The sequence below is a fragment of the Urocampus carinirostris genome, chromosome 14 (genome assembly GCF_059441175.1).
Source record: "Urocampus carinirostris isolate Australia breed hairy pipefish chromosome 14, RoL_Ucar_1.0, whole genome shotgun sequence".
NCBI lineage: Eukaryota > Metazoa > Chordata > Actinopteri > Syngnathiformes > Syngnathidae > Urocampus > Urocampus carinirostris.
The window spans coordinates 17,126,737-17,152,480 of NC_142362.1; the positions used below are offsets into that span (position 1 = coordinate 17,126,737).

Consider the following 25,744-nt stretch of genomic DNA (forward strand, 5'->3'; position numbering starts at 1 on the left):
TATTATGCAAACTTATCTCAAAAGGCAGTAGAAAATGCTCTCAATTATTACATACAAAGTCTATTTTGTTGATTGCATTTCGGCAGTACCTTGGAAGCCCAAGAGTGCCGAAATGCAATAAAAATGGTGATTAGAAAAAGTTAGATAGGGTGTCATGTTTAAGCAATGTGTACATCTCATCTCATCTCATTAGCTGCACCGCTTATCCTCAGTAGGGTCGCGGGGGTGCTGGAGCCCATCCCAGCAATCATCGGGCAGTGGGCAGTGGACAGGGGACACCCTGAACTGGTTGCCAGTCAGTTGCAGGGCACAATATATACGTACTATTCATTATAATTTAATCGTAATTAAATATTTCTTATTTGTTTATTTAGATGTAAAAAAAATGCAATGGTGTTTTTCATTCAGGAACAAAAGTTTTTTTGTAGCACTAAGAGGGATTAAATATTACACACTGTCCCTTTAAAGACACATTTTCAAATTGCTGAAGTAATGGAACAAATGTTGGTCGAAAATATAATGTATTTCATTAACGTCGTTATCCGGCACAGTTTCACCCCTATGTCAGTGTTATTATGCTTATAATATATCTTAACATTAAAAAATAATAAGTATTGATGGATCGATCGATAAAGTCAAGCTTTAGTCTCTCTGACATAACTTTTTGGGAGACATTTCTACTGAAACTATATTGTAAGTATCTGGCACTCTATTTCCTCAATAGAGGGCGACATCCTAGGGGGAGTGGCTGGAAAACGCCCACTTGCACCTAATTTGTCCCCATACCTGGATTCGAATCCTCTCACAGCTCTTTGTATTGCCAATACCTCATGGCAAGGGTTGTGTAGTCATTGTCTTCGTCAAGTGAGATTTGTTTTGTTTCTTTGGACACTTCGTTGGTTTGTTACTTTGTAACTAGGTTTTGTTATTAAACCATATCTTTTTTTTTTGCATGCCTGTCTCAATTCTGCTTTCCAACAAAAGCTTCCACTCGCCAATTTTTGACGATTAATTCATTATTTTAAGTGGCCACAATGCATTTCAACTTTCTAAATCAAGAGTGAAAACTATGTGGGTGTTAATTAATAAACTATAGTTAGAAAGAAGTTCAGCAAGCTAAAGGCACAGGCTATAAATAGCGATGCATGACTATAAATAGCTATAAGTTTGTGTTTTCTGGGTAAACATCATGTTTTACTCCTGGGATTTTTGCACAAGATATATTTTTCATCAATTTAAATAGTTGGGGCTTAAGTTATTATGTATTTGTGTGCGCAATTCTGTGAATTTGCAGTTTGGATAAACTAAAATGAAATAATCACTCTTTTTTGTATTATTACAAATAAGAATTGTCTTTATTGTCATTGACTATGAAACAACATAGTAAAAATTGTTTACAATGAGATTAAGTGTGGCACCTCAGGATAAAACTTAATAAAATACTTTAAAGAGAAAAATAGGAATGTTAAGATAAAGATAAAAGATAAAAATATTTAAAAGGTACTGCTAGGAAACTTGCCTGAAGTTGTCAGTGCATCAAAATAATAATGCAAAGGCAATAGCGTTAACACATTACCAAAATAAGTCAAGAAATAAAAAATGATTAAAATATATTTTTCCTTAGTCGTTTGTGGTTCTTTTATTATTAAAAACTACAAGTCTTCAAGTCTTAGTGAGGAGAAAAAAATAAAGAAAAAAATAATTCAATCATCGATTTAGAATCATATCATACCCCTGATTGCAATTGTAATCAAGTCGTGATGTACTCAAAGATTTCCACCCCTATTTAAATCAAGTCAAGTCATGTTTATTTGTACAGCCCTTAATTACAAGGAGTCTCAAAGGGCTGCACAGACCACAGATTATTGCAAACCATAGACTATCTTTAAACCATCACAAATACACTATTCACAAATATACTTTGTGTAAATAATCCGGCAATTTTAAGGACTCCAATACAAACAGAAAGGTGCAGACAGACAGAAAGCAAGGGCGCAGAAAACATAACACCAGAAAAAGAAAGTCAGGTTGTACCATAAACACAGGAAACGATAAATAGACTTCTGATCTTACCTTTGAAATTCCCCATTATACACGATCCGGGGTCAACATAATGTTAGGCGCCCCAAAACGGCCTTGAGAGGCCAAACCGAAATACTGCTGTGGAGCTGCAGCAGTGCCGTAAGTACACAACCAACTGGCTCTTCAACATTTCTGTTTCTTTTCAAAACGTGACGGAACGGAACAACCCCGTCAACCTAAACGCAGTGTCTTGTTGAGTTTAGGGAGTTAAACTGAAAAGCAGATAAAAATGGCAAAGTACGAAGTCTACAGTCTCGTGGAGTTTTTTTCCTAAACTAGAATTAGGTTAATACCTAAGGACTGCATTCGTTCCCAAAGGGTAAAAGTTGACCTTGTTTTCACTTAACAAAGGACATAAACTTATGCGCGATTACAGAAACCTGTAAATCCAATAACCCTCACAGTTCTGCTAATTGTATGATCCAAATATTTTGCACTTGAGACTTCACAGTTTTTGTCCTGCTTGTCAGAACCAGAACAGGAGGTGGACCCAGATGCGTAACGTTTTCACACAAGCTTTATTTTACGGGAATGGGGCAGTCATGCACGTTAACACAAACGCCAGTGATTCATTGATCGCTGGGCGGAAGAAGTAAGACAGAAGTCCGGCGTGGAAAAACAGGAAGCCAGAGCCGACGAGATCGATACCAGATACACGAGCAGATACCGGACAGACGGGGTCGTTACCGGACAGGACGGGAAAGACCGTATCAATACCAGATACACGAGCAGATACCAGACCGACGGGGTCGATACCGGACAGGACGGGACAGACAGAATCAATACCAGATACACAAGCAGATACCGGACAGATGGGAATGATACCGAACAGGACGGAACAGACAGGATTGATTGACTGGGGTGAGTTATCAGACAGGACGAGATGGACGGGATCGATACCTGATACTGGAGAGTGCCGCAAGATATCGGACAGTATGAGACAGGCAGGATCGATACCGGATACCAAGATTGTAACAAGATATCAGACACGACAAGACGGACGCGATCAATACCAGACACTGGAGTCAGATATCAAACAGGACGAGATAGACAGGATCGATACCCGATCCTGGAGACTGGAGTCAGATATCAGACAGGACGGGACAAACGGGAAGGATACCGGATACTGGAGACTGGCGCAAGATATCGGACAGGATGAGACAGGCAGGATCGATACCGGATACTGGATAGCAAGATATCAGACAGGACGAGACAGATGAGATCGATACCAGACACTGGAGTCCAATATCAAACAGGACGAGATAGACAGTATCGATACCCGATCCTGGAGACTGGAGTCAGATATCAGATATCAGACAGGATGAGATGGACGGAATTGATACCGGACATGATACACAAGCAGGAGTCAAAACACGCGTCTTGCGGGTGCAGAGGTTCGTTGACGGACTGACAAGGGGTGAGTGAGAGCACTGAGCTTAAAGAGGAGGGAAGCCAATCAGGCAATGAGCCGCAGCCGGCGCCAAATAAGTGAGGGCAATGGGCAACGGTGACACTGCTGGCATAATATTTTACTGGTTTTAAATATACATTATGTCATATCATATTATGTAATGCAATGTAAGATTAAAAAAATGTCAGACATTCTGGATTCATTTGAAATCCACTGAAATATTGCAAGCTTTTTATTGTATTAATATTGTCAGTTGTGGCGAGAACCAAAACATCCCATATGAAAATATTAGAATATACCAGAAAAGTATACCAGTAGGCTGTAAGCAATTATCAATTTCATTAAAATAATAAAAGAATTACAGTTTTTCAGTTCCTTTGGGCGGCAGTAGTTCAGGAGGTAGAGCGATCGTTTTAGGATTTAGGGATCCCAGTTCGAATCCCGGCTTGTCTGTGTTACATGCCGAAGTGTCCTTGGGTAAGACACTGAACCCCCAATACCCCCAATAAGCAGGTTAGCGCCTTACATGTCAGCACAGATCACGGCCGCTATTCGGGAATGTGAAGTACAATGTAAAGCGCTTTGGGAAGTCATTGACTTGAAAAGCGCTATATAAATGCAGATCATTTCATTTAATTTCATTAATGAATCCAGAATTGTGTGACATGTTTGTTTTTAATTACATTACAGAAAATAAAGAACCTCATCACAATATTCTTATTTTCTCAGGCCGTCCCGTAATCTTTACATCATTTTCTGATCTTAGTAAAATATGAAACAAACTAAAATGAGAAAAACTTTTTGTAAATCGAATTAGTCTCAAAGGTACATTGTGTAATATTTGAACACTAGATGGCACTATATTGTCTAATGTGAACGAAAACCAGTGCCAAATGAGCACAGCGTAGCAGCAAGTTGCCAGGGAAACATGGTGGTGTCTACTCGGTGTGGATTCCGCTGTGTCAAAGAAATACAAATTTCTCGACCTATGAAGATTTATGAAAAAAAATCATATTGGTATGATAGTTCCTATATTTTTCCTCTTATTAAACATCAATGTTTTGTACCACTAGGAAGCACTAAATATTACACACCGTCCCTTTAAGAAGTATTTTTAATTTAATCTGATTAAACTGTTCTGAAAGTTTTCTTTTTTAATAATTGTACTGGTGGAAAAAGGTACAGAAACAGTACATTTGAATTTGATACAAATAAAGAAAATGTGTTTTAAAAAGGGCAATGTTTTATTTGCCATATTAATTTACAGTACCCTGTTTTGATAAAGTTATTAACTTCTTTTGAAACTTGGAAACAAATATCATAAAAGTTGAGAATGAGTTTCAGTTGAATTTATTCAAATTACCTTACATATTGAAATATTTCAACTCGTACCCATTTTTTATACTTCCACTAACTCCATATTTATTGAAATTGTTCTTACCCGATTTGGTAAACCAGTAAGACAAACTTATACCTGTATATTTGTATTCAGCACAGCTTTTGAGTAGAAGACAAAGATTATAGGACATTTTTATCACCTGTTACATTGTTTCAGGGTACCAGTCACAGTCACACATAGCGTAAAGTCAGGAATGTGTCACAGCGAACAGTAGTCACAATTGTAAGAAAGTACTATTACGAAACACAATATTTCTAAAAAGCCATCTATGTTTAATTCAAGCATATACATATATATTGGCCAAGTACAGTATGTGGAAATGGTTCTCACCTAGTTTTTCTTGAAAATTCAAATTAGTAACCAGTAAAACGTATCTCTTTGTATTTCTGATCAGCACAGACTTTGAGTAGAGGACATAGGGATTTTCTTTAAAGCTTGTCACATTGTTTCAAAGTACAAGTCAAAGTCAAACTAAGCATGAAGTCTGGAATGTGTCGCAGCATATACCGTATTTTCCGGACTATAAGTCGCCCCTAAGGATAAGTCCCAACAGCCCAAAAAAAAAAAGCATAATTATGAAGGAAAAACATATATGTCACATCTAGAGAGTAAGTTGAAAAATACAGCAGTCGAGTTTCGTTAATATCAAGTCAAGTCATGTTTATTTGTTCAGCCCTTCATCACAAAAAGACTCAAAGGGTTGCACAGACAACAGACTATTGCAAATACCAGACTTATTATGTAAGAAAAAAAATATAATAGAAGTATAATGACAAACTCAATATAATTTAAAATAAACATTTACTCATATTTCTAGCAAGCTTGAGAAGTTGCATTCACCATACTCTGAAACTATTTGCATGCAGCCATTGCAAAACAAAACAGATTACACACTACACACACAAAATGATTTGTCTTTGTAGGCCAAGCTGCAAGCCCGCAGCCGTCCAAGAACACTAAACTGACCCCACCCTGACTAAACGCAACACGTGGCCCCCACCAGTGACCTCAGAACTAAGCCACTCCTTGGAATTTCTTACACAAGTCTTCTTTGAATGGAAGCCATAGTATGATCCTTGAGTCCAGCGGGAAAAGAGCTGCTTGAATAAACTCATAGTTCAATTTCAAGTACATCAAATTAGTTTAAATAGCAGTGGTTAGCGCTTGTGCGGCACAGTTCATGTCATGGGAACCTGTCGTGGGTTCAAATCCAGCTCTAGACTTCCTGTGCGGAGTTTGTATGTTCTCCCTGTGCTTGCGTGGGTTTCCTCCGGGCACTCCGGTTTCCTCCCACGTTCCAAAAACATGCATTTCAGGTGAATTGGCCGGTCCAAATTGTCCCTAGGTGTGAATGAGCGAGCGAGTGAGTTGTCTGTCCCCCTGTGCCCTGCGATTGGCTGGCAACCAGTTCAGGGTGTCCCCTGCCCACTCACTGCCTGGAGATGGTTGGGATGGGCTCCAGCCCCTCCGCGACCCTAATGAGGATAAGCGGTACAGCTAATGAGATGAGATGAGAGATTTTGGAATTCCTGCATCAAGATCCAAATGAATCATTTGATAACCACGTTTGATTCCGAGATCGAATAAATTCCTGTCAAATAACCTGGAAGAGACGTATTGTCAGTCATATGTAGGCTAATTTATCCTCCAGGCAGGCCACGTAAAAAACAAAAGACGCAGACTGACTAGCAGTCATGCATACGAGTTAGAATTTAAGTAGCTCGTTTAGAAAGGATTCAAATGCTGATTGCTTTGACTTTCGGAGCTCGAGGGGGCTGCTTAAAAACACGGCTGCTACGTCGTGGCTCAGCCAAATTAAAGAGCTGCTCCCAAACAACCAAAACAACGCATGATTATAAACCTTTGAGGTACCCGTTTAATTTTCAATCAGAGGTCACACAAGGAAATAAACAATCACGCTTGTACTCACACCCATAGGCAAATGAGAGTCTTTAATTAACCTAAAATGCTTGTTCAGGGAATGCTAAGCATTGTTTAATATACTGCAGTAGAGCCTTGGGATAAGGCGATCGTACCTTACGATGTTCTATCGTTATGATGTTATGGCAATTTCCCACCATACGACATCAACATCAATTTCTTTCGTGTGCCTAAAAACAAATACCGTAAATTTCGGACTATAAGCCGCTACTTTTTTCTCAAACGTTCAACCCTGTGCCTTATTCAGTGATGCGGCCAATTTATGTAACTTTTCTAAGGGCCGCCAGCGGCGCTCAAGTACAAAAGGTAAGATTTAGACCGGTGGATTATATGCGCCGAGGAAGACTGCAACTTCTTGGCTTGACTAGCGGCGAGAAATCTTTCACTAAAACTGGCCGCATGCGAAATGCAACTTTTTCGCAAGTCTGCCAGTGGATCCTGACAGCGTGGGGCAGCATCAAAAAATCCACCATAACCAACGGGTTCCGAAAAGCCGGTCTGCTGCGTGACGGAGAGGAGGGCACAGAATCAGGAGTGGATGGGAGCGTGGGACGACATCTATATGACAAAGTTTCTTTCCGACACTGAGGAAGACGACTTTAATGGCTTCAGTTCTAAGGAGGAAGATGAGGACGGTTTACCGTGATTTTTACAAGTACAATATGTTTTTTTAACAGACCCGTTTACTGTGTTGCGAGCGTGTTGCTAGCGTGTTGCTACCTGTCACAGGCACCGTTTGGGATAAAAGTTATATTATTATTATTAAAGGTTTGAAAACTCTCTCTGTGTATTGTCTTTCTTTTTAAATATGTGTAACCATGTATAATGTGTATTTGCAGCTGTATATTTTTGTAATGTATTTATTTTAGAGACGTATTCTGATATGTTTTGTACGGGCGAGTCAAAAAGTAGGGGCGAAAACCACGGGGGCTGACGGGAAGTGGAGTAAACGTGAGACGTGTTTGTGGACGCGGCGGACAATAGTGGATATATATTTTTCCCACCCTTACCTTTGGAAATATACACTTTTTTCCTTGGATTACTTTTAACGGGACCCAGACTCTGCAGGTCTGCATCAAACCTTAAGTACCGGTATCATTTTCCGTTCATTTTGCCGGCTGTGAATTTTGGACTGTGTACTTTAATGAATGAAATTCAGTTTCAATCGCATTTTTTAATGTGGGTGAATGAGGCTTATATACAGGTGCGGCTTGTGTAAGTACAAAATCAGTTTTCCTCTTAAAATGTGGTGGGTGCAGCTTATAATCAGGTGCGCTCTATAGTCCGGAATTTACGGTAATTCAAATTTTGCAGTGTTCATGTGTGTGAAGGGTTACGTCTCTAAGATTTGTGTCTGCTATTAGTCTAAAATGCTGATCTGCAGTTGGTTTACGTCACGGCATCATGAAAATGCAGATGCGCTATTGGCTGACCTGACTACTGACGATGCCTTTCGGTCTGTTTGTTTATTTCTGAATCTTGTTTGTATGAGACGTAAAAAACTTTCGTAGTTAGTGCAATCCAACACTGTATTTTTAACAGCATGTTTATAAGCTGTGGGTCCCAAAAGGTGCATTGATGCTGAAGGAAGAATCAAAAATGTGATAACTATGGAAACTAAGCGTGTAATTACTACAAAATACAGAGAAAGGACATGCATTGCCACCTTCGCCGAGAAGTATGGTCAATTGACGAGCGGGGTAATTATTAAGAATAAGGAAGTCTTCTAAAGACATGATAATCCAAGCAAGTGCGCATTTTAAAATCAGTTGTCATTTTAATCCATCTCTCCCCCTCCCCCTGCATCCACCAACTAATTCCACTGTACCAGCTCAAATCCCGTCACAACTCCACATGTATACAGTATTCATTTATAATGTTATTTAATCATATACACATATATTACATTTAAATAGTCCTTACTATATACTAATTTGTTACTAATGTTTAATATTTTTATAAAAATGTAATGTTTTTACCTGGGGTACCATCGGTTTGTATCCTTCAGAATATAACAATTTCACCTTGCAACCCTCAACTCAGGACGAATTATTGTCGTATCCTGTGGGGTTACACATTAGAAGTTCCCCTCCTCCAATACATATGACTCATATGACCAGAATCTTTTACAGCCTCTGTAAGGAGTAAGTGATAGAGCTAAGTGAACATTTGCATGGCTGTTATTCATTTGATTTTGTGAGCACATTTTTTTTTTTGCACGAGTTGAAGTATACCATGACAAAAATGGAAAATCCTTCTGTGGCTTCCCATGTCTTAATATATGTTACAAAAGGCTGGGCAAAAAAATCAATTTAGTTTGATTAATTTGGAGTAAAAATTGCTACATAGAATTTTACCATTACATTTGAATTACTCAAAGCTGGTGCAAATTATCAAAAAACTATTCTTAACTTGTTTATTGTTGCATTTAAATAAGTTAGGGCAGGGCGATTTAGCAAATTTAATTCGATTATCTCAACTTTTGAGTCATCATTAACTTGCTAAATGCAATGAAGCAATGGTGGCTAAAGTTGATTTGCTAGCATTAGCCATGTAACGCTACTGCTAGCTTACTATAGGTAGTGCTTGTTAGCTGAATCATTTTCCTCTGACTTGAAATGATTTAGATACCAATAAAACCCAAAACTGAGACCATAGCAATGGTGGCTAAAATTGCCTCGCTGGCATTAGCACTGTAAAGCTATTTCTTGCTTACTATAGGTACTACTCTTATGCAAAATCTTTTCAAAAGATTTCATTATTATTTTTATTATAAATGTACTAACTAAGACAAATGAACACAAATACCATGTTGGCTACAATGGGCTTTCTATCATTTGCACTGTAATGCTATTGCAAGCTTACTGTGGGTAGCTAGCTCATTTTCTGAGATTTCAATGTTATTGATGTACCTAACAAGAAAACTCAACAACAACGCCACAAAAAGTATCTATATGCTTTGGTAAACCCTGTATGCTGTTTGTAATTCATAAATTTGACTCCTATTTCCACTAACTTTTCTAAATATCCGTCTCCACACACATCCACTTGGCACAAAGTGTCTGCAAAGTACTCGGGCGTTAAATGCGATTGCCTAATGACACGAGACAGGATGAAGTGTGTCTTCATAGCTCAAATACTGATTCTATTTCAAGGTTTTACATCCAATAAGAATAATATATGTGGTCCGTCAAAGAGTATTACTCTTGGCTGCTTGTTAAAGCCGTAATTGGAAAGGTGCGGTGGTTAAATAATCACTTAAGAACGCTTTGTTGTTTTGTACTCACTGCAAACACGGATTATGTGGAGCGTCTTTGACTTGACCCTTTGTTTTCTTTTCGAGTAAACACGTTTCAGGGGTTTAGGAAATGTGACTTCTGTGACTTGTGGAAGAAATAGCTTTTGGAATGCAGGATTGAAAAATGGAGTGACCCTTTGGAAGCAATTGTATCCACACAGAAGAGCTTCTATGTGCCTCTGTTAATGAGGCTCTGGGTTGTCGTGTTTGGGCTAACGCTGGACGTTAGCGAGCACACGTGACAGTTTTTTGTTCAGGAGAAAAAAGCTGCCTGCTGCCTACTCCAGGGTGTGTCGGTAAAGAGTGTTTTCAGCTGTTGAGTGTGCTACAAAGTCACAGCGACCTGAATATAGATCATATCGTTTAGCATGATTTGCAGGATTCTTACAGAAAACTGTTAGGATACCGAATACCATCGCACTTCAGATGACCCCCATACCTGTTCATTATTACCAGCATCTGACTCTAATCAAGAGAGGAGTGTTAAAAATCTGTGCCAACAGCAAAAGCTGTCGGATCAGCTTGGCTTTTTAATGTTCCTGCCTATGTTTCTTGACCCCTCGATATCTTTATTCCTTGATCAATCATGCAAAACTATTACAATATGAAAGAAGTGCCTTTAATGCCAGTGATTACAAATTAAGTGAACATTGTTTAAGAGATTAGACGTGGCACTCCAGGATAAACATCTGATGAAATACTTAAAAGATAAAAATTAAATTAAAAAACAATATTAGGATAGATAAGTAATATTTAGATTGTTTTATTGTCTCAGGGGCCTATTTCATCCTGTTCCAGCAGTCCCCTGCCTTTTGCTAACGCAGTCGCTAGCCGCATTAACGAATATCATTACTAGCGTTGATTTAGCTGTTAGCATTAATTTGGTAGAAATTTTAAATAAATAAGGAGTCATTATTACTGCAATAAGCCTTACCTATTAGAATAGAATAGAATAGAATAGAATGGAATAGAATAGAATAGAATTAGCTTTATTGTAATTCATTACAACATAGAGTGCATTGTTCACGTTGAAATTAGACGTGGCACTCCAGGATAAACATGTCATAAGGAAAGAACTTAAAAATATGAAAAGAGATTTCATAAAAGGCAATATTTACAAGGTAGAACTAGTAGACTGTAAGCATTAGTGTTAATTTGGCGTATACCAAACTAAATTCTGCGACGTCTAGTCAAGCCCCAACACAAATTACAGACCAGTTTGCCTTGGCCTCCAGGCAAATCTTTTGCCGTAGTTCTATGAACAAATGGCATGCAGGTTGCTGAGAAACACCAAATAGATAATGCAACACAAAAGAAATGCCAACCCACATAAAAGCGTGATTACACTACTGGCATTCTGTGTTACCAAAATGAGTCATGCTGAAAAAATTTTCAGGTCAAGGGCCCTTTTGAACAATTTATGGGACAAAAGTCGCCGGATGTGTTAGCAAGAGGGTAACCTGAAGTGTGTGACAAGCCAACATTCCAAAATCATGACTGTTGTGGTCTGCAACAATTCCGATTTTGGGGACAATTGCTATTTTTCATCAGTGGAAGCATAGAACACATTTTTTCTACCAGTTATTAGCATAGAATTTGACGCAAACCAATAGCAATTAACGTAAAGATAACAAAAAATGTATACAGGGAGATTAAAAAGAATGCAACTATCTAGCGAAACATTGGCAATACAATTCGTACAATATTTTTTTTCCTTATAATATCTTAATTTTTCCCAGGTAGTACAAGAACAATAATCATTAAAATGAGCAATTTAATCTTACATAGGAGATGAGAGATGGCAATCTCCTTTTTACCTTTTTTCCCACAGGAAAAATAATATAGCAGAAGATGAATAACATTTCAATTTCATTTTTTCCTTAAATGTTAAATTTTTTAAACATTGGAACACAATTACAGCTTTCCTGTCTCACAAACTTTTCACATTATAGTCTTGAATAAGATGGTTTTTTTGGATCCTATTAAGGGTAATTTCCCCACTATAAGACTTTCAAAAACATACAAAATTAAAACTTTCGATGTCCGTGCATAGATCAAGTTACGTCTCTAAGATGGCTGTTTTCTATTGGTTGACGTCGTACAAAATGCTGGTCGGTGATTGGTTTGCGAACTTTGCATAGCAGCAGCATAAAAATGATAATATATTATTGGTTGAACTCCCCTCACAATGCCTCTCTATTCGTTCAGTTCAGAATCACATGTGTTTTGTGAAGACTGCGAGTTAGAGTGATACATTACCATATTTTTGTGCTGTATTTATTAGCTATGGGTCCCAAGACTTACAGTGATGCTGAAGAAAATAGCAAAAGCAAAATAAACACAAACAAAGCTTGCAATTCTGAAGAAATACAAAGAAAGCACACAAATCGCTACCCTAGCAAAGTTGCATGGCCATTTGACGATCAGAGTTGTTATTAAAAAAGAGAAGACGATTAAAGCAAGGAATTATTCTAAGAGCATAACAATTCTTACAAGTGTAAGTTTTACAATCTGTTTATTTTTAATCGTGTCATGATTGCTGATTCAGGGCACCTGTGACTGCCCAATTGGCGCCAACAGCCTTGAGCACTGATTGGTTCAGAGACTCTTTTTAAACCCCCAGCTTCCAAGAGGAAGCCGTCAGACCGTTTGTGAACCTATGCTCCCAGCTAGGCAAGCTCATACCTTCCGACATTTTCCTGCCCTGTTTTCTCCTGCCCGATACCTGTTGCCCACCCGTTTCTGGACCCGTTTCTGGACCCGTTTCTGGACCCGTTTCTGGACCCGTTTCTGGACCCGATTCTGGACCCATTTCTGGACCCGTTTCTGCCATCCCGACCACCGACCTGTTTTGCCCTGTTTCCTGCCTGATACCTGTTGCCGACCTCTTTTCTGGACTCGATACTGCCCTTGTTCTCCCATCCGGCTACCAGTATCCCTGCTGCTTACGATTATCCTGGCTCGACACGGAAGCGCCACTTCCGCGTTCCAGCCACCTGCTACTCGTATCCGTCGATCATCGGATCGTGGAAGCAAGCACTGCTCTCTCTCTTTATCAATAAAACTGAGTAAACGAACGCTACTGGGTCCTGTCTCCGTTTCTGGCTTGTGACAAATCCACCCCCACTGTCATCCCCCTCTGCATTCACCGCTACTCCACTTGACCAGCTCAACTCACATCACAACAGAGATAAATAACATTTCAGTTTTTCCTTAAATGTTACATTTTTTAATCATTAGAACACAATTAACAATACTATTTTGTCATTTTAATATTTTATCCTGAGGACTGGGGGGTTCGGAATGCATTATTTATTTACAATAAGTTTTTATCCGTTGCCATATGGCGATTTTACTTTGCGATTTCCATCTCAAAACAGAAAAACTACATATCCTGGGAGTGTACTGTGTAAGTAAAATAATCCGAGCAATTTTATCTGAAATGGTAGACGGCTGTCTTGACCTGAGATGAGTTAATTTTAATGAAGCCAATAACAAAAATATTTAAAAGAGAAAAACAATAAATGGCGACAATAATAAAATAAGATTGTATGATTTCATTTAAATGAGAGTCACCACCCTAAATTAACTTATTTTGAAATATTCCGATTCAATAGTGTTGATTTAATAAATATGAAATTTTACTTTCCTGCAGATGTCCGTTTGAATTCAACTGAGGCACCGGCCCAGTAACTCGAGTCCTCTGAGTACTATAGACTTCCTGTGTGGGGACCTATCACATTCATCATTGCCAAACTGTGATACGGCTGCAATTTTTTTCCTCCCTCGATCCAATACATCTTCCAATTCCCGTTGCCGAAAGATTAGCTCCCTCTTTCAGCTGAGTGATAAATGATTTAGCATTTCCGTTACTACAGGAAATTGTATATGATGTGTGATCACCTGGAGAACGGATGCACCCAAGCATGAAAATCGGCTTGGAGACAAAAAGGGGTACTTGAGGTCACACTGGTAACGAAAACAAGGCAGAATAGATGTCAGAGTTTAGTGACCGTTCACCCCTTTTTAGACATATCTTGGAAACATTAAAAATCAATGTTTCTCCCCCAATGTCGACTCTGTTGCAATATAATTGAATTGTGTGCTGTTGTGTACATTGTCGGTTTGAAATATAACCGATATTCTGAGAGTGAGATGGAATAATTTGTACGAAACAAGCGTTAAAATGAATCTACCCACGTCTGATTGAATCCACAGCTTGTGGTTTTATATTGAAATGCCATTTTAAATGTCATTCCGACAGCATTTGTTCATTTTCGATCAACGGCCCCAATTTCTTTTGAGGTAAATCGCTATTGTGATGATCTTGTAAATGCTTTGACATTTAGCAAAGCTCACATTACTTTTGGAATAATGGGAATAATGTTTTAGATTTATGATGTTTTCACGTTACAATGTTGAATATAATGTTTTTTTGGGCCCCTCGTTGCAGTATTTTACCCACCATGCATCATAAACAATACATTCTTTCACGTGCTCAGAAAATTACAAGTTTCAAACTTTGCAGTGTTTGTGTGGATAACTGCGGGTTATGTCCTTAAGATACTTGTCTGCTATTGGTCAACGTCAGACAAAATTATGATCTGTTATCTCTTCTTGTCACGACACCATGAAAATGCAGATATGCTATTGTCCAAATTCCCTCCCACAATGCCTTTTTCTCTCTTCATCCAGTTAGCAATCTCGTCTGCTTTGTAAACTTTACAATTTGGCGATACAAAACTATGGTTTGTACTATGTTTATTCACTGTGGGTCCCAAAGTTTGCAGTGATGCAAAAGAGAGAAGCAAAATTCAGGATAACCATGGAAACGAAGCTTGCGTTTATCAAAATTCCAACTGAGCAGTGTTCGTGCGTATCAATAGTGAGAGACATCTCTGAGAGAACTGTCTGCTCACTTGCAAAGTCTTTACAAAGTATATTAGACTCTTAACTGAACAAGGAAAGATTTGTGGGAAGGAATTCGGTCAACAGAATAACAGCATCTTCATGATGCTGTAAGGCAAGCCAACAGGAGACTAGCATCTTATAATAATAATAATAATAATAATAATAATTTCCTTTGTATTGTCATTCTTTGTAACAATGTACACAGAACGAAATGTCGATACACCTGACCCGTTGTAGCGAGCCGATGCAGCCGCAGCCACCAATAGCAGAAAACCATCTTTCGAGACATATGAGGAACACAACTCGCAGTCATACATTAGGTTGATTTATGAATTTTTTTAGGGATGCTAAATAATTTTTTGTTCATGTCATATGGTGTGAAAAATTTCATGACAAGGGGCCAAAAACCTCTTGTGTCACAACTGATACCTATTTTTTAGTTTTTAAAATTGGACACGAGCAAAGGCAATTGAGTAGGATACCCTTATGTTATTTTGACTAGTACACTTCACTGTTGTTCTTTTTTTGACTATTATGGACTGTTTGAATCATTGTTCCCGTTAAGAGTTAAGATTGGGCCAAAATAAAACCCAACCCGGACCGCGGGTTTTAAAGCCTTGCCCGACAAATTAACTGGATTTGAGCGACCATGTCTGATAAAAACTTGAATTTGGATATTTCATTTGAGAGCACACCCTAGGGTGGCTCTGCTTCCTGTAACTTATGAGGTGTAATCAAAAAGAGGGCTTGAGGAGGGCTTGCAGAACATATTTAGAATTTGGCATTGTGGGATTTTTCTCTGCTGTCATCTCCTGTTCTCCTTGCAAATTCAAAATCCATTGATGTCTTCTCTCCTTCTTTTGAGACTCTTGCTAAACTATAAACTCGTCAACAACGACAATAGGGATGCCGTAACCTGGCGTTTGACTCTAATATAATTTTGATCAAAACATTTCATTTGAAATCCAACCATGCTCATGTCCCCCGGTTTCATACAAATGTGGAAGCGTTCATTTGACAGCTTCGCTAGGTGTGAGCACAATGCGCGGCGGTTGCATGCCGTCTTGCTTTGATGCGTGGACTGTGCAATGACGCATGCACACAACCGCTAGGGAATCTCTAGGACACGTTCCTCGTGATTCCCATTACTGCAGCCTCACTGCTGACAGCAGCAAGTGTGCACATTTGGAACAAGAGACGTGTTGTTGGGGCAAAGGTCTGCTAATGTTTTTGTTGTTGACTTGTTTCAGCTTGTACTTTCTACCTAAAAAGCATGTGAAGCACATTGATATAACATTTTGGTTATCTAGCACTACAAGGACAAATTGTTAGCTAGCTCACTGTTGACAATGGAAATGAATTGTTTACATTGTCATTGTTAACAACTTAGTGAACATAAAAAGATTTAATGGGACTTTGTGTTAGGGCTGCACGATTAAACCGAAATCGCATCAACATTGCGATGTGAAACCACAAAGCATTGCGTTTTTTTCAAGGTTTTGTAGTGAGTGATGGAGTTTTGGCCAACCACAATTGTTACTGTTTGAGTTTTAAAAGCGCCGACCAATCAGAGGCACGTTTTAATAAGAACACAAGCCAATAAACGCGATTCAAAGTTTGCAAGCACCACACTATGCCACACACACCGTGTGAGCTCATTGAGTGTCATAGCGGACTCCGTAAACATAGTCCCAGGGTCAACAAACGAGAAGGAAACAAAGTTTGCACCGAAGAAGGGCGGTACATCACTTGTTTGGACCTATTTTGGTTTTGACGAAGCGGACATGGAACAGAGGAAAACGCCCGTTGCAGAATTTGCTTTCGTGTAGTCGCTAGGTCCAGTGGAAACACAAGTAATTTGTACCAGCACCTTAAAAATTATCACATATTAGAATACACGGCATGTCAAAAAGGATTACGAGTAAAAAACGAAGAAGGTGCATCAAAAATTGGACTAGGATGTAAACAAACCTCCATCAAAGCAGCTTTTGCAGCCTTCACACCATTCAAAAAAAGTTCGCAAAGGCACAAAGAAAAAACTAATGCTGTGACTTTATATGTTATTTATGTTAGATGTTGACTTTGTTTGGTTATGAAGAGATGTCAAAATAAATAATTGGAATGTTATTTTGTGATGTTCTATTTTGAAAATTCTCCAGACCACTATTTTAATGAGCTTGAAGCGCTATCTAGTGCATTCATAGGTGGGTAGGTACCGTAAATTCCGGACTATAAGCCGCTACTATTTTCCCTAACTTTTAACCCTGTGGCTTATTCATTTATGTAATTTTTCTAAAGGCTGCCAGCGGCGCTTGATTGTTGCTACCATTAACTGCCCTGTCAAAGCTATATTATTATTATTAAAGCTTTGAAAACTCTCTCGGTGTACCGTCTTTCTTTGTAAATATGTGTAGCCCATGTATAATATGTATTTGCAACTGTATATTTTTGTAATGTATTTATTTGTATTTATTTTAGACACTTATTTTGATGTTTTGCACGTGTGAACGAAAAATGAGGGGCGGAACAAACGCGGCGTGGGGACCGCTAAAGGTTAGGGACAGACAAGGAAAGAAGAGGGTGTAAAAAGTTGGTTAAAGAAAAAGGAGTTGCGTCAGTAAATGTGTTCATCTGATATATTTTTCCCACCCTTACCTTTGGAAATATACACTTTTTTCCTTGGATTACTTTCAACGGGACCCGGACTCTGCAGGTCTGCATCAAACCTTAAGTACTGGTATAATTTTCCATTCATTTTGCCAGCTGTGATTTTTGGACTATGGACTTTAATGAAGGACATTTAGTTTCAATCGCGGGACTTGAAGTCGGGTTTGGGTTCATTTTGTGTTTGTGTTACATGTTTAAATGTGGGCGCGTGCGGCTTACATACAGGTGCGGCTTGTGTATGTACAAAATCGGTTTACCTCTTAAAATGTGGTGGGTGCGGCTTATAATCAGGTGCGCTCTATAGTCCAGAATTTACGGTACTTCTATCGATTGAGGAATTGAAAGGTAAAAAATGCTCAACAGAAAGCAACCCTAAGAAAGGTCGCCAGAAGATGGTGCTGTTTTCTCTAGGTTTAGCAATATGGTTGAGTGTTGGCAAAAAGAAAATTAACACAGAAAATGTACTTGGGGGAAAAAAAAACAAAATCGCATCGAAATCGCAATACTGGTCTGAAAAATCGCAATTTGGTTTTATTTTCAAAATCGTGCAGCCATAAAATGTGTATAATTTGGTGCCGCCTAGAGTTTAAAACAAAACTTAATTCATTTAAAAAATATATGAATTTGAAGAATAAGCAAAAAAAAGGAACTATCATATAAACGCGATTTTCTTCAAATACCCGTAGGTAGAGGAATTTTTATTTATTTGACAACATAAGGCTCAACTAAAAGAAGCTAACATCATGTTCCTTGCTCTTTCTAGCAATTGTTTTCGGCTGCACGGCACAATACAGCGACATCTAGTGGACAAATAATACAGACTGTCCCTTTAATGAAAATCAAATGACGTCTAATTTCATAATGACGCCCTAGTAATCAGAATACTCAAAAAAGCCATGTATACAGGGTTATCCATTCGTCTCTTGGCTTGTAAACGATTCATTCGGATTACTCCAAGAATCTAATATCCCATCTCCAATCATATTATTGCCTCCATGCAAATGTTATATCCACTGTTCACTGTTCAGGGGAAAAACACATTGAATATTTGAATATAATTGACCTCACCTTCAGAGCCAATGCATTTCATTGAAAGTGACAACCTAGTTCATCATTTCTAAGGAATAATTACAGTTTAACACCTTTTCTCCTGTGTGTCATGTCAGATAGACTTTTTTTTCGCCCCCTCCACTTCAGAAGCGGGTAAAGTATTCCCAACCATTGCTTTCATCCCAAATGCATTAAATCCATTTCTTTTTCAGCCATTTGGATGTTGCCTGTTCCTATATAATCAAACTTATTCTCGCAAAGTAGAGCTGGAATAAGTCACCGCCAATCAGAAGATTAGTTCGGTTTCCACACTAACCCCTCTAATGTGTTTTTCTAGCAATCAAGTTTGGTTCATTCCTACAAAAAAGGGAAAGATATTGAGTAGAAGTACTCTGTATGTTTTGTATATTGAAGGAAGCCTGAAGCTGTGCGGCACCATTCAAGGTAATAACAGTTCTCACTACAGCAATCAAGTCTGAGCTGTTTCTTATTATGGACCGCATCATGTGCTCCAAATTTGATATCACTGGAAGTCGGAGTATATGTTTTGATCTAAATTTCATGAGTTTGAAGTAAAGATAGCCATTATACCACCATATTTGATTTTATTTTATTTTTAATTTGCGCAATGTTGCCGTTTATGTCATTGCATAATTTTTGGATGCAGACGCTTGCCCACTTACGAACATTCGAATTATGCTTACATACGAACATTTTTTTGTCGAAAAGTATCCGGACATCGCTCTAAGTTAGATTTTGTACTGTGCACCTTTTTCCGAGTATAGGACATTAGTAGTAGTAGTAGTAGTGCTTAGCTCACCCACTATCCACCCCGAAGAAGAAATCCGGCTTTCTCTTCCTAGTTTGTGTGTAAGCATACTGTAGTGCAGGGGTGGTCCTTGAGAACCTCATGTCCTGCATGTTTTGGAAGATTTTTTACTCCAATCCAGATTATTCCAATATCCTGGATTAACGTCAAACTCCCACACAGTTTGATAACAAGCTGAAAATTTGCATCAACTGAGTTGGAGAAGAGAAACCTCCAAAACATGCAGGATATGCAGCTCCCGAGGACCAGGGTTGGCCACCACTGCTGTAGTGTATCTACAGCACGTTCAGAACTTTGACATTTTTATTGTTTAGTATCTCGTGCATCTATTCGATATGGTTGGTGTAAAGTGTAAAGAAGAGGCGAGCCATTTCATTTGAAATGAAAGTGGAATAAGAAAGCTTACTGCGGTTGAGAAAATGGTTGGATCGCTTATTTTGGCCACTTTTACCACAGAGGAGGGGTTGGCCTAACTCTTGAAGCCCATCTTCCAAAAGTAAGTTAAACTTCACTTTATTTATCTTTATGGAGCATATTATTTTATTTAATGTTTATTTTTTACTCCAAAACAATACAGATTACTTAAACAAACCTTAAACATACATTCCTTACTAAATATAGCACTGAAGCAACTTACAAAAAAATTCAAATTACGAATGATCGATCGGAACGTATCCCGTTTGTAAGTAGGGAAGCCTCTGTGCATACAATTTAGACCAGTGTACAACCACTACCTTATAAATATTGCCTATCGATCCTTGTAATATTTAAAGACTTTTATTATATGTTTATCCTATAGTACCACATCTAATCTTGTCATAAACTATGAACAGTATTTGTAATTATCGATTAGGTCTAGTCCATTCTATTCTATTCCATTCTATTCCATTTATACTATTTTGTTTTATTCTATTCCATTTTCATAACACTTGTATTCACTGCTTATTTATTTAGCAAAATTCCAAAGTGATGCTAGCAAAAAAAGCAAACCTAATCACCAAAGCAACGCTATTTGTTAATGCAGTTAATGAAAAGGCAATGCTGAATAGAATCGAATAGGCCTCAGATACAATCTAACAAGCTAACTATTACTTATCTACTCTAGTATCTTAAACTATTTTTTTTAATCTTTTGAGTATTTTTTACATGTTTATCCTGGAATGCAACAACTAATCTTGTAAAAAATTGTTAACTATTGTAATCAAGACAACTCTATTGTGTTAATGTTTAGCTATGCGGCTAACGCAAAGTTAGCCACCAAAGTGATGCTATTTGCCGAAGTGGTTAGCTATTGCTTCAGCATTAGGCAAAGAACTTCTGAAACAGAATAGAGCAGGCCTCAGAAACGATCTAATAAATGTATTCAGTTTTTAATATTGGACTCCTGCAGAGGAGATTGCATAGGATGCCAGTTATGTATTTTGACTATTATACCTCACTGTTTATACCATTGTCACTATTGCCCAATAATGTTGCTGTTCTTTGATTTTCCAGCCCTTTGGGACTTTGCTTTATGTAACCTATGAGATTTATTTTAAAAAAAAGAATTTTTACAACATATTTGGAATTTTGCATTATGAGGGCGTTTGGACAGTCCTCTCCTGTTCCCCTTGCAAATTCAAAATTAACTGATGTACCGTATTTTCCGCACTATAAGGCGCACCGGGTTATAGGGCGCACCCCCAAAAAATAGTTTTTGGTCCTATATCTTCCATAGATAAGGCGCACCGGATTATAAGGCGCTACAATGGGAACGTCGACAAAACAGTCAGATAGTTCAGTCCAACTTATTACCCCCTTAACATTCCAAAAGCTTGCAAAGAAGCAAATACGTGTCGTAGACACGTGCGGATGCGGTGTCCGTACGATGTCACTCAAATGCATCGTTCCAAATATCATTCGGAAGGTTAAAGTCTTGGGATTCAAGAAATGCCAACCATTCCTTAGTTTCTATTTTCTTTTTCGCTCGCAACTTTACTGTGCATATGACAATAAACACTTGGAATTGAGTTTAATTTAAAAAAAGACCCATCACAGAAACATCTAGATCACTCTGAAACAAGATACTAGGAAAATATATAGCCGGAGTAGCTCACCGAAGTCGTTGCGTTCAATAATAATGTGCAACCATGGTCCTCTTATATCCGTGAGTGTAGTAAATCCAGGAGAGTAAAATATTTACAAATACAGAATGGTAAAACATGTTTCCTCTATGCCGTAGACAACCAAACTTGCTATTCACGTTCATCTTTTTCGGCCAATTGCAGGCTTTGTTTTGCCCCTTTAGCCAATGCGAGCCTGTAAATGATAAAAAGGATCCGCCCCCTTTACCTCCGAATAACTTTAGCCAATAGTGATCGATTCAAATGATGATTGACACATCCTTTTCGGCCAATTGCAGGCTTTGTTTTGCCCCTTTAGCCTATGCGAGCCTGTAAATGATAAAAAGGATCCGCCCCCTTTACCTCAGAATAACTTTAGCCAATAGTGATCGATTCAAATGATGATTGACACATTGGTTAGCCAATGAAACGCCGGTATATAAATCCCAGCATACACCGCGGACTACTTCGCGTTCGGGGGAAAATCTAGTCGGCGGCTGCTTGCATTAGTTGCAAGACTTTGCGACTTAATATTGATCCATATATAACCGTATTATAAGGCGCATGGTCGGCTTTTGAAAAAAATTAAGACTTTTAGGTGCGCCTTATAGTGCGGAAAATATGGTAGTCTATTTTTATTTTGAGTGTCTACAAAACCGTAAATTTTCAACAATCTTTAATTTTTTAGATCATGATCTTGTTTTAGTCTTACAGAATTCTTTTAGAGTACAATACTAAAAGTTTCTTAGTTGAAAATATTAGTTTTTTAGATTTAAAGTTTGATATTTAAATGATCCCACCTAAAAAGGTACCATATTTTACGCTTTGGTTGGATCCCTGGGAGCCAAAGATAATACAAGAAGAGATAGCATGTCAGCGCTTTGAGAGATTAGGTCTACAAAAGATTTTTGTCCGGTGAAACGGGCCCCCATGGTCCTACATGCTGAGTCCGAAAGACTAACCCATTGCGGGTTTCGGCTTTGTGGGCTTTAGCAGTCAGAGGACAGTGCTTTTTCAAAGTCGTTTGTTCGTCACAAAGTGCCTTAAGTCTTGATGACAACTCATAACGCTTCACTCCATTTAGTCCTGTCATTACCAATCTATAATTTTGTTCTTTAGCTAATAGCCACTAATACTTTCTTTCTGGATCCTGACAAAATAGACCAGGCTGTAAAAGCAAAATTGACATGGCATTCACTGGAGCTTTTATACCTAGCCCATTATGGACTGGAGTTCCAAATTCAGGACACACAAAAATTTGTCTTGTGGTATTGGCAATATGCATACAACGTATGGATTTTTGTTCTCAAAAATAGACAAACTCAAACAAGGAGTTGGACTTTGTTTCCGGATGAAATTGAAGTATCAGATGAGATAAATAACTAGGTACAAGCAAAAACCCCTGTATACAACATTAGTTTTGAGGAGGAACTCGCACGGTGAAATTGCCGTATAGCAGGGGATAGAAACATACGGTTATTAGCTAATGTGTTTTGAACCCCCAGTTCCCCAGATGAAACATTAAAATAACAAAATACTGTATGGTAAGTTCCACTTATGTATAATATATGTGAAGATAATAATCACAATTATGGATAATTATACATCGAAAGGAAAAGTGACAACTTATGTACGAAACTTGTCATTTCATGTTTGTTTGTATAGCCCGTTATCACAAGGTGTCTCAATGTGACGTGACTTGAACTGGTCTAGTGGAGTATCAGGTGGATGCAGAGGTGGGAAGAGAGCGGATTCAAACTAAAACTTATTTTAAAACCTCCACTTGTCAGGATTGTCATGCCCTAAGAAAATGTCCTTGCTTTAATCATCTTATTTTTTATTAATCGTAGCGATCGGCGATTGGTTGCAGCCATATTCGTTATAAGGGTTAACGATTGGTGTGCCTTCTTCGCATTTCTTGATAATTGCAAGCGTCCTTTACGTAGTTATCAGGTTTCTGCTACTCATTTTAGCATCACTGCAAGCCCTAGACACATAGCAAATACAGTACCAAAATACAGTATCGCCTATCGGAAAGTTTTTACAAAGCAAGCAATATTCTGAGCTGAATGACAAGAAAGGCATTGTGGGAGACAAATCAGCTAATATTAGCAATTTCATGATGCTGTGACAAGAACCAATAGCAGACCAGGATTTTGTAATTCGTCAACCAATGGCACCAGAAAGGCATCTTAACGGTATGGTGTGTAATTTGAAGAGTCCTTAAAAAGTTGAAGGTTAAATATATTATGTTGTAGTAGTAGTATATGTTAACAATGCCCAACTAAGTTCAAAGAGCCCTTATGCTTTATTTTCCATTGCGCCTACCTGCTTTTATCTTACTTTTATCAGGCCTGTTTAGGGCGGAACAACCCCCCAAAAGGATTAAAAAAGAAGAGTTTAGTCTAAGAAATGCATGCAAATCATGTGTTACTCTACTGCCATATCCTGGATTAAATTAATTAATTTGAGTATATAGAGAAAATATTTAACTTTCAACTTTTAAGGACATCTCAAACTACGGACCCCGCCCTTGAATACATAAAAAGGGTCGAAAAAGAACCTATTCGACATTGTAAAGTAGGACTGCACAATTAACTGAAATCTAATCAATATTGCAATGTGGGATGTGCAATCGCGTACTCGCAAGACACTGCGCATATCTCATGGATTTATAATTGCATGTTTCTGTTTTTTCCCCCTTTTTCCCCTTATTTGAGAATTGTCACGGTTCAGGTTATAACAGCAGCAATCAGAAGCAAGTTTTAACAGCACTACCCAATAAAGGTTTGGTAAGGTTTGCAAGCAGCACGCTATGCACACACGTGACAACAATCCTAACAAAACTCTCCAGAAGATGGCACTGTTTTCTTAGGGTTAAAGCATGTCAATATGTTTAAGTCCTCCCCAAAACATAATTAGTACAGAAAATTGACATTTATTTTAGAATCGAAAATCGCCTCGAAATTGCAATACTTGTCGGAAAAATCGCAATTGTTTTTTTTTTCCTAAATCGTCCAGCCCTACTGTAAAGTGAAATGGTCATAAGGCAGGACGCCGTATCCCGGAGGTCGGCTGTAGTATCTAAATATAGTAAAATTAGTCCTGGTATGAACCGATCATGAACTATTCATGAATGTTTCTTTCTACTGACACGAAGAAACTTCATGCAGTGGATTTGTGCTGGTTGGCAGCTGGTTGTTTGGATGGGGACGACGTCGGTGTGGATGATTGCACAGAACGCCTCATTAGCCTGCTTTGCACTCGTAAGCCTTTTGATGTGGAATCCTCAGCGAGTTTAAAAACGAAGGAATAAGCTGACATTTCAGTGGTTATTATTCATATTCTCATTGTTTTACTAATCTTGATTACTTTTTCATTGACCTTGAGGATTTGTTTAGTGTGCAAAAAAAAAAGACAACGTAGTGAAAACGGGAGTACTGTTTCCTAGGAATGGTTATAGTCAAGTCATGTTTGTATAGCCCTTAATCACAAGGAGTCTCATAGGCCTTTTTAAAATTGCTTGATTTGTTAATTTAAGTACATGTGATTGGGATCAGAAACAAGTCGAAAGCCAGGAGAGGAGAGTAGACATGGTCGAGACCAAAAACTGATCGTTATTCGGGGCGGGAGAACAGACGTGGTCAAGATCAAAACAGGTCGTAATTCGGGACGGGAGAGCAGACATGGTCTAGGTCAAAACAGATCGTAACGGGAGACAAACAGGAGCAAAAAACAGGACAGGCGAAAAAGGGCTTGCCGGGTAAAAACAGAGATTCGCAGACAGACAGGACAGTGTTTGAATACTGACAGGGAGCCAATCTGTCAACAACCTGCAGCTGGTGCGACACGGGCGGGGGCCAATTGGGCGCCATGGCAACATGCGTGACACATGCCATTAAAACACTTAGCCTTTCCAGCAGCTCCGCGTTATTCGCACTTTTTGTGATTTATTGTTTTAAGTGTCTGCTTTTATCTTCGTCCCGTTTGACAACTACACTTTGGATTACTTTCTGTCCTATTGTTATGGGTTTTAACGCACAAAAATGCGTTT

General features: G+C 38.4%; 1 protein-coding gene across 3 annotated transcripts in view; it reads right to left on the bottom strand.

Annotated features, from left to right (window-relative positions):
• LOC148352814 (plakophilin-4-like) overlaps positions 1-25,744 on the bottom strand; it is a 121,705-nt gene that overhangs the window by 91,966 nt on the left and 3,995 nt on the right. For 2 of the 3 annotated variants that reach the window (XM_088352396.1, XM_088352394.1), the window contains exon 1: positions 2,074-2,161. The exons of the other annotated variant lie outside the window; for it this stretch is intronic. In XM_088352396.1, coding sequence (XP_088208522.1) covers positions 2,074-2,089 — 16 coding nt within the window. In that variant the 5' untranslated portion in view covers positions 2,090-2,161. Of the gene's footprint in view, positions 1-2,073; positions 2,162-25,744 lie in introns of those variants that run through there. 3 annotated transcript variants of the gene reach the window in all.